Source organism: Phascolarctos cinereus, unplaced genomic scaffold (genome assembly GCF_003287225.1).
Source record: "Phascolarctos cinereus isolate Bilbo 61053 unplaced genomic scaffold, phaCin_HiC Scaffold_9;HRSCAF=440, whole genome shotgun sequence".
NCBI classification, from domain to species: domain Eukaryota; kingdom Metazoa; phylum Chordata; class Mammalia; order Diprotodontia; family Phascolarctidae; genus Phascolarctos; species Phascolarctos cinereus.
This window is the reverse complement of record NW_027556402.1, coordinates 179,937,086-179,955,172: the sequence shown is the minus strand read 5'-3', so window position 1 is coordinate 179,955,172 and position 18,087 is coordinate 179,937,086. Positions and strand designations below refer to the sequence as shown.

The 18,087-nt window shown below is 41.2% G+C and overlaps 1 protein-coding gene across 3 annotated transcripts in view; it reads right to left on the bottom strand.

Moving 5' to 3' along the window:
* Positions 1-1,446: 1,446 nt before the first annotated feature.
* QDPR (quinoid dihydropteridine reductase) overlaps positions 1,447-18,087 on the bottom strand; it is a 35,358-nt gene continuing 18,717 nt past the window's right edge. For all 3 annotated transcript variants that reach the window (XM_020992736.1, XM_020992725.2, XM_020992733.2), the window contains 4 exons: positions 17,890-18,030; positions 8,655-8,763; positions 4,961-5,044; positions 1,447-2,454 (listed from right to left, as the gene is read on the bottom strand). In XM_020992736.1, coding sequence (XP_020848395.1) covers positions 2,349-2,454; positions 4,961-5,044; positions 8,655-8,763; positions 17,890-18,030 — 440 coding nt within the window. In that variant the 3' untranslated portion in view covers positions 1,447-2,348. The remainder of the gene's footprint in view (positions 2,455-4,960; positions 5,045-8,654; positions 8,764-17,889; positions 18,031-18,087) is intronic.

Sequence of the window (18,087 nt, the reverse complement as noted above, 5' to 3'; positions counted from 1 at the left end):
CCAAATACGTCTTATAGGGCTGTCGGGAAAATGCCTCACAAATCCTAAGGCACTATGCAGACCTAAATGATGGTTGTTAGTCCTAGAAAAAGTCACCTGTGCTGTGAATCTCTATATATTTAATCATATTTCCCCTCCTTGAATTTCATTAATATGGAGTTAATGCATTAAACAGGAGATACATTTCTCTGAGTATGCGTGACTTCAGAGTTTAAAGCTACAATAGAAAAACAATAACCATTTTAAGTAGGAATTTCTCAAACTAATTTGGCCACAGGAAGGGATCTCTGAGATCTTCTACCCCAACCTCCTCTTTTTCGACAATTAAGGAAAGTGTCTCCCAGAAAGTCAAAGTGACAGCAGTAAAAGAAATTGAACCTTGGTCCCCTGAATTCAAATACACCTCATGCTACATCCACCTCCTACCGCTTGGGAGATGCTGCTGGCTTTTGAGAAGAGCAGAAGGACAAAGGCAGAGGAGGCAATAATTTTTCTCAAAGTTCAAGTTAATAAAGGAGTACTTGTTTAGAGATTGGGTGGGGCCAAGTTATAGAAAACCTTGGAAACAAGGGAGAGGAGCTCTGGTTAAAAAGAACAGACTCCAGGGGGAAAATTGAGGGGCTGTGTAAGAGCCCTGGGTTGGGTATTAATGGTGGAGATGTGGCTGGAATCCTAACTAGCTGGGTGATCTTTGCAAATCATTGCATTTCCCTATGTCTCAAACCCCTTCCAGCTCTAAGACTATTCAATAACTCTGCAAAACTGTCTCCATAGGGAGTGGATTTTCCTTTCACTAGCTGTCCTCAAGCAAGTCCAGATAACCCCTTATGAGTATTGTGAAGGGGACTCTTGCTCAGGTAAGATCTGACTTAGGGGGCCCCTGAATCATGAAATCAAGAAAATGGAGTTTTCCAGGTCATACAAGTAGTAAATAGTGCAACCAGGAAGCTCTAAAATAAGGGGCTTATGTTATCCAAGTTAAAAATCTTCTTTAGATCTAAATACTACAAGCCTACTAAAAGGTCCAAGAAAAAAAAAAGATAATGAAACATCCCTTCTTAATCTACAGAGAAGGCAGCTTGGTGGTACAGTGGATAGAGTGCTGAGTTCAAATTTTACCTCAAATATTTACTAGGTGTGCAAGTCACTTAACCACTGGTTGCCTCACTTTCCTCATCTGAGAAATGGGGATAACACTTACCTCCCAGAATTACTGTGAGTATAAAATGAGATAATAATTGCAAAGTGCCTGGCACATAAGAGTTATTATTGTTCGAAGAAAGAGGAGAGAGAAAAGGGAGAGATCAGTAGATCCAAAAATGAGCCTGATCTATAAAAAAAGAAAGAAAATCAATAAAAGTTATTAAAAATAAACAAATAAAACCTATGGTTCTCCAAGAGTCAACAAGAGAACGAGAACAAAGCCAAATTAAACAAAGTCATCCATATGGTGGGAATAGTCTCTATTTATTTTAAATTAATTATATAACATCAAAAAGTAAAGGAGAATGAGGGACAAACTGCCTGACTACTCAATTTTAAAAAAAAATCCAGCTCTGTACAAAGCTATCATAGAAACAGTTCGCAGTATGGATAAAATACCTAAAATGCGACTACTGACATTTTGTAGACAATGCTGTTTGGACAGTGAGTCATGTGTTCCATTTTGATAAAAGCGTTCAAAATTGTAAACTAAGCAGCATCAATTAAGGCCTAAACATGCCGTGTGACGACAACCACCACTGCCTCCCTTGTAGCTAAGACATCCCTCCCTCCCTCCCTCCCTCCCCCATCCAGAGGGGATGTGGGCAGTCACATGAAACATTTAGAACAACAACCGGGCAAGAGCCATCCTTCACCTACCCTGCTAATGGACATTTAAGGCAATTTAGTCAGGACCACAACAATCCATCCCATTACACAAATACTGGATCAAACAGTATCTTGACAATAAAACACCATGACCAGAAGACACCAACGCACACATCACTCAGGCAGTCAGGAAGAGAAGTCACTGCAAGGGACTGGACAGAAGAGACACAAAGCGCACGCTACGATGAGGGCGGCAGAGGACACCAAACAACGTCCCCGGATGACATCTCTGGCACGCCCCTACCTAGGGGTCTTCACCCTTATGATCCTCCTTTTATTTATTTCAAATGAACATCTGACACTTTTCAAAAGGAGGCAGAAACACATTAAATGAAAGAGAAATACTGATCTCTACCTGGCACTGTGAAGGGGGACTACAGATTTGCTGGGAAAACATGGGGCAGTAGGAAAACTACACTGAGCATTAGGATTCTGTGTCAGTTCTTTCTTCTGGTGCTGCAACCTCAGATGACTTATTAAAAGTAAGCTGGTGTCAGCTCAGTCTTCCCTCCTGTGGTTACCACCTGGATTAGGCTTCCGGAGCTTGGTCTGTTTATTCCTGTGATCCAGTTGTGAAAGGTTCTGTCACAAAGAAAAGGTTTTTTAAAAAGTTACAAAATACATCTATTTACACATAAATGATGGTTTCGGGCAATATGAGGTGTATAGGGAGGTTGCGATGTGGACTTTCCCCATCAGGGCAGATCAGTGAACTCATCTGTAACCTGTAGTCTCAGAGGACCACTTGGAGCACCGAGGAGGTTAAGTGACTGGCCCATACAATACGTGAAGGGTCAGGATTTGAACTAAGGCATTCTGAACTCCAAGGCCATACCTCTATTCACTACATAACACTGTCTCTCAAGACCTATGACACCAGGTATAAAGTAATACTCTAAATATCACTGATCACTTTAGAAATCTGCAGAAAAAAGACACAAAGAATAAAAGTCACTTAAATAACTAACATACGTCTAGAGCAGCAGGGCAGAAAGCCTAAGACTGAATCCTGGCTCTGCCACTTTCTACTTGTATGACTTCTCTGGGCCCCAGTTTCCTCACCTGTAAAACAAGGGGGTTGGATTAGATGACCTAACAAGGTTCCTTCCAGCTCTAAAGCTATCATCCTACATAGTAATGGGGAAGAAATTTTAATTTTATAAACAAATTAGAACTTATAATTCCAAATGTTCCTTCCATCCTTCCTCCCTCTTCTCTGTCATCTCAGGACGCTGTGTACTTTATTCCCATGATATTGCTATCTCCAGAACATTTTAAGAATTACCCTCTAGGAAGAGTATCCACAGCTAGGGGCATATTCTTTTAACCACTTCAGAGAAAAGAAAAACCATAAATATGCATAGTTAAGCAAAACAATATTTCCTCAATATCTGTATTCAAAAATACACATGTCTGGTGGAGCTGACGGCCCTAAATTCACTACATGTAGTTTCAAAGAAAATAAGGTACTTCCAGCTAATTAATAAAACTCTGTGCTAGTTTCCATGGCATGCCGACATACGTAGACACTAAGCAGAGACACTCCATACAGAGGACACTGAACTCTGGGAATAAACCGTACCACCCCTTCATCAGAGTTTCTTGGACACGCCACTAATTCAGTCCCTCAGACTGAAGAGCTGCTGTCTAGGATTAAATCTCCCTGAGCAGCCCTGGTCCCTTTACAATAGGACAGAGGCGACAAAGAAGCTGGGAGAAGATGGAAGTTAGAGGGATCCCCAGGAATGACTTCTAGAAGGAGGGTTAAAGGTGGGTCACTGATGAAGAGAAGAACTCGACTCCAGCAGCCCACCTCCAGAGAATGGAGGCAGCCTCAGAACTCAGAAAACAATGGCGTGAAGCAGGCATTCCACCCAGGAGTGTACTCTCATCATTGCTTCCATACAACTAAGAGCATGACACGGAGGAATGGTAGAAGCATGGAGTAAGTCCATGTAAATGGCACTGTTCTACTGAGAGGAGGTGTGAAACAGCAGGAGGACTAACTTTTCAATCAGAGGGCCTGAGTGAAAATCCTGCCTTTTACACTCTTACACTCATTCCCTTACTATCTCTAAGGTAGTAGGTGGTACAGTGGGTAGAGGACCAATCCTGAAGTCAGGAAGACCCAAGTTCAAATCTGGCTTCCGATTTACTAGCTGTGTGACCCTGGGCAAGTCACTTAACCTCTGTTTGCTTCGGTTTTCTCAACTGTAAAATGGGTATAATAATATAGCACCTCCCCCCTAGGGTTGTTGTAAAGATCAGAAGAGATATTTGTAAAGTGCTTAGCACCGTGCCCGACACATAGCAAGCACTTCATAAATGCTTACTTCCTTCCCATGCTTAACCACCTTTGGTCTCAGTGCTCTCATCTCTGAAATGAGGGGTGCTGGACCATCAGATGGTCTCTGAGGTCCCTTCCAGCTCTGGACCTATGATCCTATTAAATTGGTTAAATGGTCCCATGTCATACTCAATTTCATTTTAGACTTTAAATTAAACTATACAACCAAGGCATGCTTCCCAAAAATTAGAGAAGGCATGGTCACCGACAGGTGGCTTAGTTTAAATTATTTTCTTTGTTACATAGAAAGGTTCAACAGAATAGAAATGAGGGTGATGCAAAAAAAAAAAAAAGGTAACAATAAAGCCTTTTTTTGGGGGGAGGGGCAGGCACGGCAATTGGGGTTAAGTGACTTGCCCAGGGTCACACAGCTAGTAAGTGTCAAATGCTTGGTCTGAGATCGGGTTTGAACTCAGGTCCTCCTGACTCCAGGGCCAGTGCTCTATCCACTGTGCCACCTAGCTGCCCCAATAAAGCCTTCTTTTAAAAACCATCACTGAATCGTAGCATCTTAGAGCTGGCAGGTATCTTATTAAGGGCCATGGAGTGTGACCCCTGCCTCTTTGGTAGATGAAATGGTCTCTCCGGACCCTTCCTTCCAGCTCTCACTCCACATTCTCCACGTTAATCTTCCACATTTTTTGTTCCAGTATCCTTTATTCTAAGATTTCTTCCTACTTTCCAGTAAACCCTTAGTCTTATGAATAAATATCAAAGAGTTGGCATCCCAGGCATACTTACTCTACAAGGAATTCTAATGGGGTCCAGGCACCAAAGTCTGCATCAGGCATTGATTTCCTGTTCATTGGCGTATCCAGGGTAACCCTGTGGATAAGAGAGATAAGGCTTTCATTTGTATGCCATGTTTCTGATAAGAGATGCTCCTTCCTATGGCCTCTCTGAGGCTCTGGGCAGGGCTGCAACACTGAACCTCAATAAAATCCAAATATAGTCCAATTACACACTGCATGCTCTACCCACAAAACTGAAGGGAAGTAGTTAGAAAGAGGAGGCCGTCCGGGAACGCCAGAATCTTAGAATCCCCAGGTTCCTTCAAAGCACAGCTCAAATGCCACCATCTATCTACAGGAGGCTTTTCCTGATTCTGTGCTTCCCCCTTTTAGGGAACTTCTCTCACCCCAGAAACTACCTAGTTTGTCTATGGACATGCTATTTTCTCCCAAAAGAATGTAAGGCTCTTGAGAGCAAGAACTGTTCCATCTTTGTCCCCAGAGCTTAGCACAGTACCCTACAAACAGAAGGTGCTTAATAAATGCTGGTTGCATGAATATGTTAAGTCAAAAAGCATTTATTAAGTGACTACTATGTGCCAAACCAAAAACTGAAAAAAAAAATGAGTGGTGTGCATGCTTATTCATTTCAACATGAAGCAATACAGAACTATGTCACACCACCCTATACCTTCCCCATCCCAATCCCATATTACTGAATGTCAACTCTGTCCAGGACAGTAGGCCTTGCCCAAAGGATAGTTTCTATGAGTAGACTAAGGAAGCAGCTTGATAGGGCAAGACCCTGCCCATCTAAAAACTGGCCTAAACTTTAAAAAAAAAAATAGCAGTCCAATACCTACACACCCACATGTGGCCAGCTTAGAATGCAGAAGTACAATTTTGCCTCCAACCCTCAGAAAAGGCTAACAAGAGTGATGCTTGAATGAAGAGGGGTAGGGGCAGAGACTATTTCTGTTGGGCAAATATAACAAGATTTCTCTTCTGACTCAGGCTAGGTGTCCAGGGTTAGAGGTAGAAAGGAACAGCCACACTGTGTGATGACTAATGTTGACAGACTTAACCCTTCTCAACAATACAAGGATCTAAGACATTTCCAAAGGCCTCACAATGGAAAATGCTATCTATCCACATCCAAAGAAAGAACTATGGAGTTTGAATGCAGATTGAAGCATACTATTTGCTATTTTTTTTCTTCTGTTGTGTTTTGTTTCTTCTTTCTGGTGGTTCCTCCTATTGGTTCTAATTCTTCCTTACAACATCACTTATGTGAAAATATGTTTAATAGGAATATATATGTATAGCCTATATCAGATTGCATGCCATCTTGGGGAGGGAGGGGGAGAAAAATTTAAAGCTCAAATGCTTAGGGAAGCAATTGTTGATAAATCAAAATAAATTATTAAAAAAAGAAAGAAAAAAAGAGTAAACATCATTTAGTCTAGCCCTACGCCATCCCATTTTACAGATGAGAAAACTAAGGCTCAACTCAAGAGTACGGACAAGGAAATGGCAGCACCTGGGAGCCTAAAACACATCCAGATTCTACTTTGTACTCAACAGAAGCTCCAATGGCATGTATCTCTCTCCCTCATTCACTCTATTACCCTCCTGATGCAATATTTTCTAAACATGGCAGCTGGCTTCAAGGAAGGGCCATTCCAGTGTAATCCTTCACTGTTAAATATTACGTGTTCAATCTACAGAAATTATTTTCAACAGACTTACATGTTTGTATTGAGCTAGACATTACTCCAAAAGTCCACCTGCTTGCCGGTCCTGTGACTCATTAAATACCCTCGCCTTTCAAAGAAAGTCACATGGATGTTTTAATGAAATTCAAACAACCAATAAGATCTATCAATCAGATACAAAAGATCCTGAGAATATCAAATGGGAAAAATGATCAGACAGGAATCCAAACCATCTTCTTCAGTATTTCTGATAACCAGAAAGGAAAGGAAACTATTTTTCACTTGGAAGGCCAGGGATTTCTGCACAATCCAATCAATTTCTCTAGCACTAGGTACAAGACAAAAAGGACATGAAGTGGCCATGCTGAGTTAAACACTTGAACATGTTCTAAAAACTTCATACCCCCTCCCCGAATGTAACAGCATTATTTCCAACTAGCTGGTTTTGGGGGAGTTTTGTTTTGTTTTTTAATACAGAGCCATCCCTTGCCAAAAAAGGAAAGAAATGGTCATCTATGTTTTGTGTAATTCATTCACTGACTCAGTAAATATTTGTTAGTATCCAGTCTACAAAATGCACCCTGCTGGTTGCTGCAAGACAGCAAAAAAATACTAAGTAAAATAAGACACAGCCCAGTCCTCAAGGAGCCCTAAAGCTAATAGGAGTGGCAAACACAAGTACATAAATGGAGTAGAATGCAAACTAGAACATGTATTAGTGACACAAAGGACTATGAGATCAAGTGAATGAGAGAGAACTCCTCTTATTTCACAAGACACACCATTTGAGTGGTGTCTTGAAGGATGTCATAGCATCACAGATTGGTCAAATACAACTCCCTCACTTTACAGAGAAGGAAACTGAGGCCCAGAGGGTCTGACTTGCCCAAACTGCACCCTTTTTAAATGTCTGAGGCAAGATTCTAACCTAGGGCTTCCAGACTCCAAGACAAACCCTCTACCCATGACATTATTCTGCCTCCAAAGTACATGTGTCACAGAGGGAAAGCTGGCGAAGGAATTCCAAACACAGAGAATACCATGAGGAAAGGCACAGGTGAGTGAAAAGCCCAGGACACGCTTCCAGGAGGCCAATCTGGGTGACACAGAGTATGTGAAGAGATGAAACGTGAGATAAGGCTAGAGAGAGAGTTGGAGCTAGACTGTAAAGGGCTCTGAAAGTCAGGATAAAGAATCAGACTAAACCTGGTAATTACCGAGGGTTTGGGGGCACTGGAGTGCCGATGTGACCAGAGCTGGGCATTATAACATTCTGATTTCTTAAGCCCACTTAGCAGTTAAACTCTTCAATCCAGTGACACAGGCCTCCTGGCCATTCCACAAACAAGCTAATGTATCTCCCAAATCCGGGCACTTTCTCTGGCTGTCCTCCATACCTGCACTACTCTCCCTCTTCAACTCTGCCTCGTGACCTCCCTGGCTTCCTTTAAGCTCCAACTAAAACCCCACCTTTTCCTAGAAACCTTCCCCAACCCCTTTTAATTCTAGTGCCTCCACTCCATCAATTATTTCCTAGTGATCCTTTATATAACTAGCTTTGTCTCCATTTTTTTGTATGTTTTCTACTCCATTAGACTGTATGTTCCTGTCTTTTGTCTCTTTTTGTATTCCTACCACTCAGCACAGTGCCTGGCACACAATAAGTACTTAATAAATGTATATCGATTGAACACTGATCGATTCAAAAGATTAGAGAAGGAATTTCCCAAGGCCACTTGGTATTCAGAAACAGCTCACTGCTGACAATGGAAAACTTGTCCAAATAAAATAAACCAAGGGCATTTTTATAACCAAATAAAAGATGATAGTCTCTGTATTTTAAAAACATCTACACAACAAAGAGTAACTACAACAATTTTAAATATGCTCAGATTCCATTTTACACACTGGCCCCTGGTGAAGGGTGAACCCCAGCTATGCTCGAACCTTGACCTAGACAATGGCAGAGGAGATGATGCAGTCACTTACGGAAGAACGGCGATGGCAGCGGAACCCGGCGGCATGCCACTGTTGTCCCCGGCCAGGCTCTGACACAGCTGATGGACTGCTCCCTTGGCCATGCCGTAGCCGATCATTCCTGGGGAGACAGAAAAGAGATCGTTTTGCTTATGATGGGTTGCTAAAGAAATGGGTGAACCCGGTACAGACGAGGGGTTCCTTTATAAACACACACCCGATCTCAGGAGCTTGGAACAGGACGTCTACTCTTCCCTGTGTCTAAACCTGAGCTATGCAGAAAAGCTGTACATGGACACATGCATGCCCAAGTTCTCACCAGCAGCAGACCTTCACAATATAGCACAGTGGATAAAGCACTGGTCCTGGAGTCAGGAGGACTTGAGTTCAAATCAGGCCTCAGGCACTTACTAATTGTGTGACCTTGGGCATTAACCCCAATTGCCTCCAAAAAACAAAAAATATATCGAACACAGAACTGGAATTTGAGAGACCGGGGTTCCAGCTGTCACTAAATGAGTCTGTGATATAGTACAGTCACTTAATCTCTGTGTAGATAATACTGGAGCAGAAAAGACCCTGGAAAAGGTGTCAGAAGAACCAGGCTCATATCCTAGTACTGCCACCTATAGCCAAGTGACCTTGGGCAGGACACTTAATTTTGCTGAGCTCGATTTCTTCAACTATAAAATTTGAGAGACTTGTGTGGAACAGTGAAAAAACAATAGCAGGTAACATTTATATAGCATTTACTATGTGCTAAGCACTTTGAAAATATTATCTTGAGACTCACAACAACCCTGGAAGGTGAGTGTTATCATCATCCCTATTTTACAGATGAGGAAACTGAGGCAAAAAGAAGTTAAGTGACTTGTCCAGGGTCAAACAGCTAGTAAGTGTCTGAGGCCACATTCGAACTCAAGTCTCCCTGACTTCGAGGCCCCGCACTCTATTCACTGCACCAGAGCTAGAGTATTAGCTCTGAAGTCAGAGGACATGGATTCAAATCTTCCCTGTGACACTTACTCCCTGTGGGACCTTAGTCAAGTCATTTAACCTCCACAGGCCTCAGTTTCCTCTTCTGTAAAATGACAGGGATGGAGTGGAGGCTCTCTGAAATTTCCTCCATCTCTAGATCTAGAATCCTAAATAGTTGTAAAGAAATGAAAAAGTGTAAGGGAAAGTACTAGGAAAACAATAAAGTACTCTACAAGCATATGGAGTATTCTCAAAATTGGAGCAGCAATGCCAGGAAGAGACAGAGCTTTGTGCAAGGGGCAGGGCTTCTGAAAGCCACCAGGTATTCAGGAATGGAAACCCTGAGTCCTCAACAGTGGAGGAAGAAGGGGCTGTGAGCTGTACGAGGCAGATCTATCTTTTTTTCACCATGTATTGTAACTAAAACTCTACTAGACATGAAGTGAACCACTGGGTTCTTTGTCTTAATATTCCCAAGATGTATCATCTTTCCATTTTAGAGATGAAGAGCCCTGGCCAAGAGATCTTTCAAAGATAATCGTCTCAGGCTGGAGGGGGGAAGAGGAGAAAGAAAACATAAATGCTTACAAATTCCAAAAATAATAATAAAACTAGATTTATGAAGTTTTTTAAAAGACCCCATAGCCTGAAATTCTACAGGGGAATGAAATCCAAGAGGAATGAGATGCTCTCAAGAATGAAATTTTGAAGACACAAAGAGAAACAATTCTGCTACAAAAAAGTCAAAGACCACTTCTAGCTGGGGGAAGAGAGGAAGCTTCATGGATGAGGCAGTCTGAAAGCAATGCTTTAAAGGGTAGGCAATGGCAGCATCTGAGCTATGAACTTAGCCTGCTTCTAAGAGAACAGCATCATAAAACTCCTGCAAGATGCAGATCCCTGTATATCTTGCAGCATCCTTAATGCTGAGGAAAGATGCTCGTTTGGAAATCAGTTAAGATACTGTTCCCATCCAGGGTTTGTACTTCAAAAAAAAAACAACTCAAAGACACAGTCTCCTACCCTCCTTACTCTTCGAAGAAACAAATCTCAAATAAATGCCTTAGAGCCAGAGATGCTTCAGATGATGATTCAAGTGTTGAATCACCTCACCCTTTCCAAGGCTATCTTAAAGAGCAAAAGAAAAGGTCTGAAATCAAGATAACTGAGCTGCTGTGATGAGCAAAGTGTGGGCAGTGTATCCTCCATCTCTGGCTGGTGTGAAACAGAGAGGTCAAATAAGGAGAGTACTGGACTTGGAGTCAGGGGACCTGGGTTCCAGCCCCAGCTCCACACCTTACTAGCTATGTGACCTTGGGTGAGTAACTCAACCTCTCTGATTTTATTTTAGTTGATCTTATTTTGGTCTATAAACTAGAAATAATAATGACTCTATCTACAACTCACAGGATTGTTTTGAGGGGTCACAAGCAATGTCTCTAAAATGCACTAAAATGCCTTTAAGGGCCACATACAGGCAAGATAATACTATTACTATTACTATTAGTAGTAGTAGTAGCAGTAGTATCAATAATTATGGGACAATGATTAGCTCTTGCATTTAACCTTCTTAAGGGTACTGAGACTCCCTGTATATATCCATAGAAAATGGATTGCCCATTTTCCACACTTGTATATGTATTCCTACATAATTCACACACATTCCTAAATAATTCAACAAACATGTATCAATGGTCTACTCTGTTCACAGCTGAGAAATACAAAAACAGTCACTGCCCCGAGTTAGCCTACTTTCTTACAATCTAATAGGAAATGCAACATATAAATAAATAATAAAAGGTAATTTGAGAAGGGACAAGGCCCTAGCAACCAAGGAAAGCAGAAAAGGCTTCCAACAGAAGGTACCACCTAACCTTGAAGGAAGCTAAGGATTCTAAGAGGTGGAGGAGAGGTAGAAGAGAGGTGAGAGCATATTCCACACCTGGGGGACAGACAGTATAATGGCATGCTGGTAGGAGATGGAATGGCAAGTAGACTCCTCTGGCTAGGACACAGAATGTGCAAGGGGAAGTAATGAAGTCCATATCCAGATTGCAGAGGGCTTTAAAGGTCAAGATCTGAACTCGGCATTTTGCTCTAAAAGAAACAGGGAGCTCTTAAAGGTTCTTGATCAAGGGCATGCCATAATCAGATTTTTGTTTTGATGATGTCAGCTTCACCAGTGTGGAAGATGGAAGAAGAGCGAAGACAGAGGGGAATGCTGACCCATATTTGTAATAACCCCTAAGCAGGCCATTACAAAAGTACAGCCAAGAGTGATGAGGATTTGAACTCACTTGGTAGCCGTGTGAGTGGACAAGAAATAAAAACAATATCCCAGTTCTGCCACCTACAGCCAAGTGACGTTGGGCAGGACAATTAACATCTCTGAGCTTAATTTCTTCATCTATAAAATTTTGAGAGACTTGGGTGGTACAATGAAAGCAATAATAATAATAATAATAATGAAAATAATAATGATGATGATGATGGCAGCTAACATTTATAGCACTTACTACTATGTGCTAATCATTTTGAAAATATTATGTAGAAAGAAGACAAGAGGTGGGGAAATGAAAGAGAAAGAAGCACTGAGACTGATGCTTCAGTTGTGAATCCAGGTGACTGGAAGGATTCTGGGGACAAGGAAGAAGAAGAGAGAATGAGTTCTGTTGAGTTTGATCTTCTGATAGGATATCCAGATGGAGCTGTCCAAAAGACAGCCAGTGATGTGGAGCTGGAACTCAGGAGAGAGTTCAGGGCCGGACACATGGATCTGGGTTTATCTGAATAGAGATGATATTTGAACCCATGGGAGTTGAAGAAGTCACCAAGAGAGAAGGTAGAAAAAGAGAAAGTTGTCCAGGACAGAGACCTGGGAACCACATGATGAAAAAGTGAGAAGAAAATCGATCCAGCAAGGAATAGTGAGAAACAGTCAAGCAGGGAACAGAATCAGGAGATCGTCAGAGTCATTAAAGCCCAGGAAGGAGACAAAACCAAGAGAAGGGAGTGGTCACCAATGTCAAAAGCTTCAGAGTTCAAAAAGGATAAGAACTGAGAGAAGTCCATTACATTAAGCAGTCCAAAGATCACTAGTAGCCTTAGTTAACCTCGACTTTCCAATTGAGCAAGGGGTCAAACGCCAAACTGCAAGAGATTGAGAAATAAGTGGGCAGTAAGAAAACAGAAATGAGGGGCAGCTAGGTGGCGCAGTAGATAGAGCTCCAGCCTTGAAGTCAGGAGGACCTGAGTTCAAATCCGGCCCAGATACTTGACACTTACTAGCTGTGTGACCTTGGGCAAGTCACTTAACCCCGACTGCCTCACCAAAAAAAAAAAATAGAAATGAGAACCGAGAACACAGAGGAAATAAGTGCAGTTGTCTATGAGTATAATTGTTGTCTGCAAGAATAATTCAAATTTAGTAGCTGCAGAGATAATACTCATTAGTGGAGAAAAAGAAAAAAAATCTATCCATGCATCTACAAGGGTGTCAGAAAGCAAAACTTCAGGTATACTTTCTCAAATAGCCAGAACTTAACAGAATGGGATTTGACAACTCACTGAATTAGCTCATCAGTACTTTTTTGCCTTGGAAAGAAGCTATAGATGGACAGTGGTCTGGGTCCAGAAACGAACAGGACACCAGGTTTAACAGTTTGGGGGATACTGTGCAGCCCTTTCTAAGATCCTAAGCACTTATCTGCAACAACGTCCATCTTTCTATTTTTTTTAATAATTTTTTAAACATTTTTATTTAAAGTTTTGAGTTCCAAATTCTATTCTCTCCCTCCCTGAGGCAGGAAGCAATCACATATAGATTATGCATGTGCAATTATGTAAAACATTTCCATATTAGTCATTTTGTACAAGACTCAAATAAAAGAAAAAAATGAAAGAAAAAGTGAAAAATAGCATGCTTCAGTCTGTATTCAATCAATAGCAGTTCTGTCTCTGGAGGTGAATAGTATGCTTCATCATTAGTCCCTTGGGATTGTCTTAAGGCCCATCTTTTTAACACCCAAAGTCTCCCAGTGATACTACATGGTTCTGGATAATAAACACCATGGTCTCAGAGGAATCACAGCTGCCAGGGTCCCAAAGAGCCAAATAGAAAGACTGAGGGTAAGTGCAAATAAGGTACAGTCCATTCCCAAAAAGGATATGCCCCAGAAATCATGTAAAGCAGTACTGGAAATGGAAGTGGGTTGGGTTTTTTTTACAATGGGAGGAAAGAGGTAGAAAGAAAGAACATACATTTTTGTTAATTTTTTTTAATCAAATTTACATTTTATAAAAGGAAAAGAAAGGGGGCCGGTCAAGTATCAAGACTATTGTTTATTAGCACATATTACTCTTATCAGGTGAATTTAATACTGAGATACACCATGGCTTCTGTTCCTAAAATCTGGATGCACAGAAAATTATGAGACTGTACTTAAACAGTACTGACACAGAGTAAGGCCAGCAAAGGCCTGTTTACATTACAACCCACTGTTGGAGTAACAAAAGTTCATGAAATACAGCAGCCCGGAGAGGAAAACCTATCACTGCTTCAACAACAAGGTATAATTGCAATATGGGGCCAAGTCCTCAGTAAGGTATTTATTTGTTCTAGACAAACAACCAGCATGTTTCACAATTCCACTGGCATCTCTGCTTAATCGGTCGCACGTGTTTTGCAAGAGGCCAGCGGTAATCCTTGATGACTTAGAATCTCCAGAGTGATTGAAACCATCCAGCTCACAACATGAAAGAGAATTAAATTCTAGGCCCTGAGCCTCTCCAAAAAAGCATCAAGGGAATTCTCCCAAAAGTTCACTTTTTCTTTTCATTTTAAACAAGTGATCTGAGTACTTTCTGGAGGGAGGAAACAAATAACCAAGTAACTCGTAATAGATAATAGTTTCATCCTGTGGACAACATGCGAATGAAAGGTCTAATTTATCTAAGCAGTATGGTGAGAAGGTGGCGGTGGGGGAGGATGAATACTTCCTCCCTGACAAACGATCTACATAATTTTTCATTCCAATGTTCAGCCATTGCATCTTTAAACACTCAATGTTAGGCCATCATTATCATTACAATTTTTTAACAATAGTAGAATGCAAAGCAAAATACTTAGTACAGTTGAAAGACTTCTATCTTGCTATGGTTGAGAAATGCATCTCCTAACTCTCTCTCAATTCAGCTAGGCTGGTCTCAAACACGCTGTCTGCTGACGAGCCTATTCTTAAATCCCCCAAATTGTCCCCCACCAGAGAACCCCTGAGAACCCTCTTCAGTACACCCCATATGAATAAAGCTTTAGTAGAGGACATGATAAAAGAATCTTTGCGATAAACAGAGAAATAATTTGGAGGTGGGGTTTTTTTCCCTTTCTTTTTTCTTAAATAGCATTACTGTTTCTCTAAATTGTTGGCGAAATCCTGCTGGCCTGAAGGGATGGTTAACCCTGATTCCTCCAGATTTAAATTGCTTGCAGGTTTCCCTGGGACTGTGCCTGCTTAAGGTGTATAGGGGAAATGAAATCAAAGGTGGAATGAAACATCAACTTGCACAGTCCTGTTCCCAATATTTAGTACAGACTGAAGGTCATCAGACTTATGGGTGGGAAGATCATGACAAGTACAGAAGTGGTAATGATCAATAAAATTTTTGCTTCCTCTTTAAAAGTTTCAACTAAGAGAAAGTTGACTTATCAACAATAATAAAGCCATTTCAGAGGGTGGCAGGATAGAAAATGTATTTATCTCAATTCCTACACAGGTTCCCTTCTTATTCATCCCCCTACTTGTTTTCTAAGTGCCTCTACTGTATGCTAAATAAAAAGATTTCAATTAATTTAATTATCTAACATCTAAATGAGAGGTAGCATGGACCAGTGGATTAGAGGGGTAATCTCAAAGCCAGGATACCTGGGTTCAAGTCACTAGCTTGAGATCCTGGGCAACTCAACCCCAATGTCCTGGACAACTTTCTAATTTAACTTTTTATTGTTCCCCAATTATGTGTAAAAACAGTTTTTAACATTTTTTTTTTAATTTCTGAGTTCCAAATTATCTTCTTCCCTTTCTTCCCCACACCCATCGAGAACACAAGCCAACAGGCAACTTTCTACGACTAAATGTTGCTTATGGTACCAACCTGCAGTGGGGGGGTAACCAACCTGCCTCATCTGAGAATTTCTATACCAATACAATCACAGGTCCAGTCCCTTAGCCCTCGATCCCTAACATCTAAATACACTGATTACAACACTGGCTAAAGATTGGGCCCCAGCCCCTGAGAGATTCTAAGCTATTCTGCGATATTTAATCGGCTACTTTTAACACAGGCAGACAGGGAAGAATGATGATGTAGTAAAATTTTTACAGTTCAGAGAGCTAAATTAAACTCCTAAAATGATACTAAAAAATCTCTTCTCCTTACTGAGTATGCCTACAAGAACAAGGGAAATAAAAGCCAAGTGAACAATTTTCTGGAAGAAATAAATATAATAAGCAAAAGGCAGGAGGAAAGAAAGGGGTTCCATGTACCTGTACCCCAGTGAAATCCTTCCCCTCCCAACTGTGAGGGAAGCACATAGTAGGCATTTCATATATTTTAAAAAGGCTTAGGGACAGCTAGGTGGAGCAGTGGATAGAGCACCAGCCCTGGAGTCAGGGGGACCTGAGTTCAAATCCAGCCTCAGACACATAACACTCCCTAGCTGCGTGACTCTGGGCAAGTCACTTAACCCCAACTGCCTCACCAAAATAATAATAATAATAATAATAATAATAATAATAAAGGCTTAACAAACTTTATTTTGTTTGACTATGCTTACTATTTCTTTCAAGGTAGAGCTTCTAAGGGTGGTGACAGAGAAGACAAGAGGAAGGTGCAAGAGAAAGAGGAGGGAAAAAGGGAGAGGGAGAAAAAGGACAGAGAGACGAAAAAGGAGAGAGGGAGAAAGAGAGAGGAAGAGGGAGAACACAGGGAGAGGAAGAATAGAGGAAGAGGAGAAGGAAAGAAGAGGAGTGAGTAAAGGAAGGGAAGAGAAATTAACATTTTTAAAATACTCTAAAAAAATAGCTTGGACAAGATCAAATACGGCAATTTAATTACTTCTGTGTAAACTGTTATACACTATAAAAAAACTGTAATAGAAGTTCAGTATCACAAACAATCCTCTCCTTTGTGTAATGAAAAGCTCATTTTGTTGCTTATTGTTCATTACAAAAAATATTTTTAGAAGAAAATGCTTCACTAACTGGTATCTGACCCAAATCTCTCCTGTCACAGTTCACTGGGAAATCAGCCAAGATCTAGGAGGGGCAGGTTCAACCTCTCACTGACTGAAGTCAATAGAACTGGGTTCAATCCCACCTGCCACTTCCTATGTAACTCTGGGCAAGTTACTCAAACTCCCTTAATCTCATTTTCCTCATCTGTAAAATAAAGAGCTGGACCAGATGATGTGTGAGGTGACTTCCGGTTCTATATCCGTGATCCCTGAATTACTATCTGATGCATGTTATCCTCCAGGAACAAGAGCAGAAGCTAATAAAGGTTAGGATTTCTCAGTCTGTGAAACCAAAGCCCAGAAAAGATGTGATCAGTCAGAAAAACACCAACGTCCTTCCCTGTAGGAAGAGTCTGAAGCGGTTCAATCAGAATTTACGGCACAGCCAGAGCAGGAGGTGGGGAGGGAGGAGCAAAGATACAGGTAATTTCGGGTCACTGCACATCACACAGTAGCACAGGTCTGGGTGACGCACTCAGGCTTTGGACGGCCAGAAGGACAGAAGATAACACCATCAAAAAATTGAAAAGTAGCTGTATAAATGGAGGTGAGACACCACCAAAGAAAAACTTCCTTTGGCCAACTCGTACTCGGGAGATGACTTATGCACCAAATTCCAAAACATGAAATAGGAGATACCCCCTTGAAACTGGAAAAAGGTTGTTATAAATAAGATTAATTTTTTTCTCTATTCAAAGGATATTGATACAAGCATCTCATTATGTGACCATCCCCATTCATACATGCAAGAAACTAAGGAAGAAAAAAGATTCAAAGAGTTTGGAAAAATTCATGGAGAGATTCATAAAGACCATTAAAGGGAAATAAGGAGCAATCAGAGCCTGTATGCAATCCTAAAATCAAGAGCAGGAAGGCTCAAACACCACCCCAACCCAATACCCAAGATCCCACCCACATCCAACTTTACCAACATTCTCCTCCAGACACTATTATTACTCAGCTGTCTGGTCAACTTACCTGGCGTTCCATCTAAAGCAGCCTTAGCCCCAGCCAAGGTCAGCAGGCCTCCATCCTTAAGGTGTTTGGTTGCAAGGTGACTAGAAATGGTTGAGGTCCACATGCTCTGTTTCCACATCAAGTCACAGTTTTTATAGAGAGCTAGAGGTGGGTAAAAACACACACACACACACACACACACACACACACACACACACA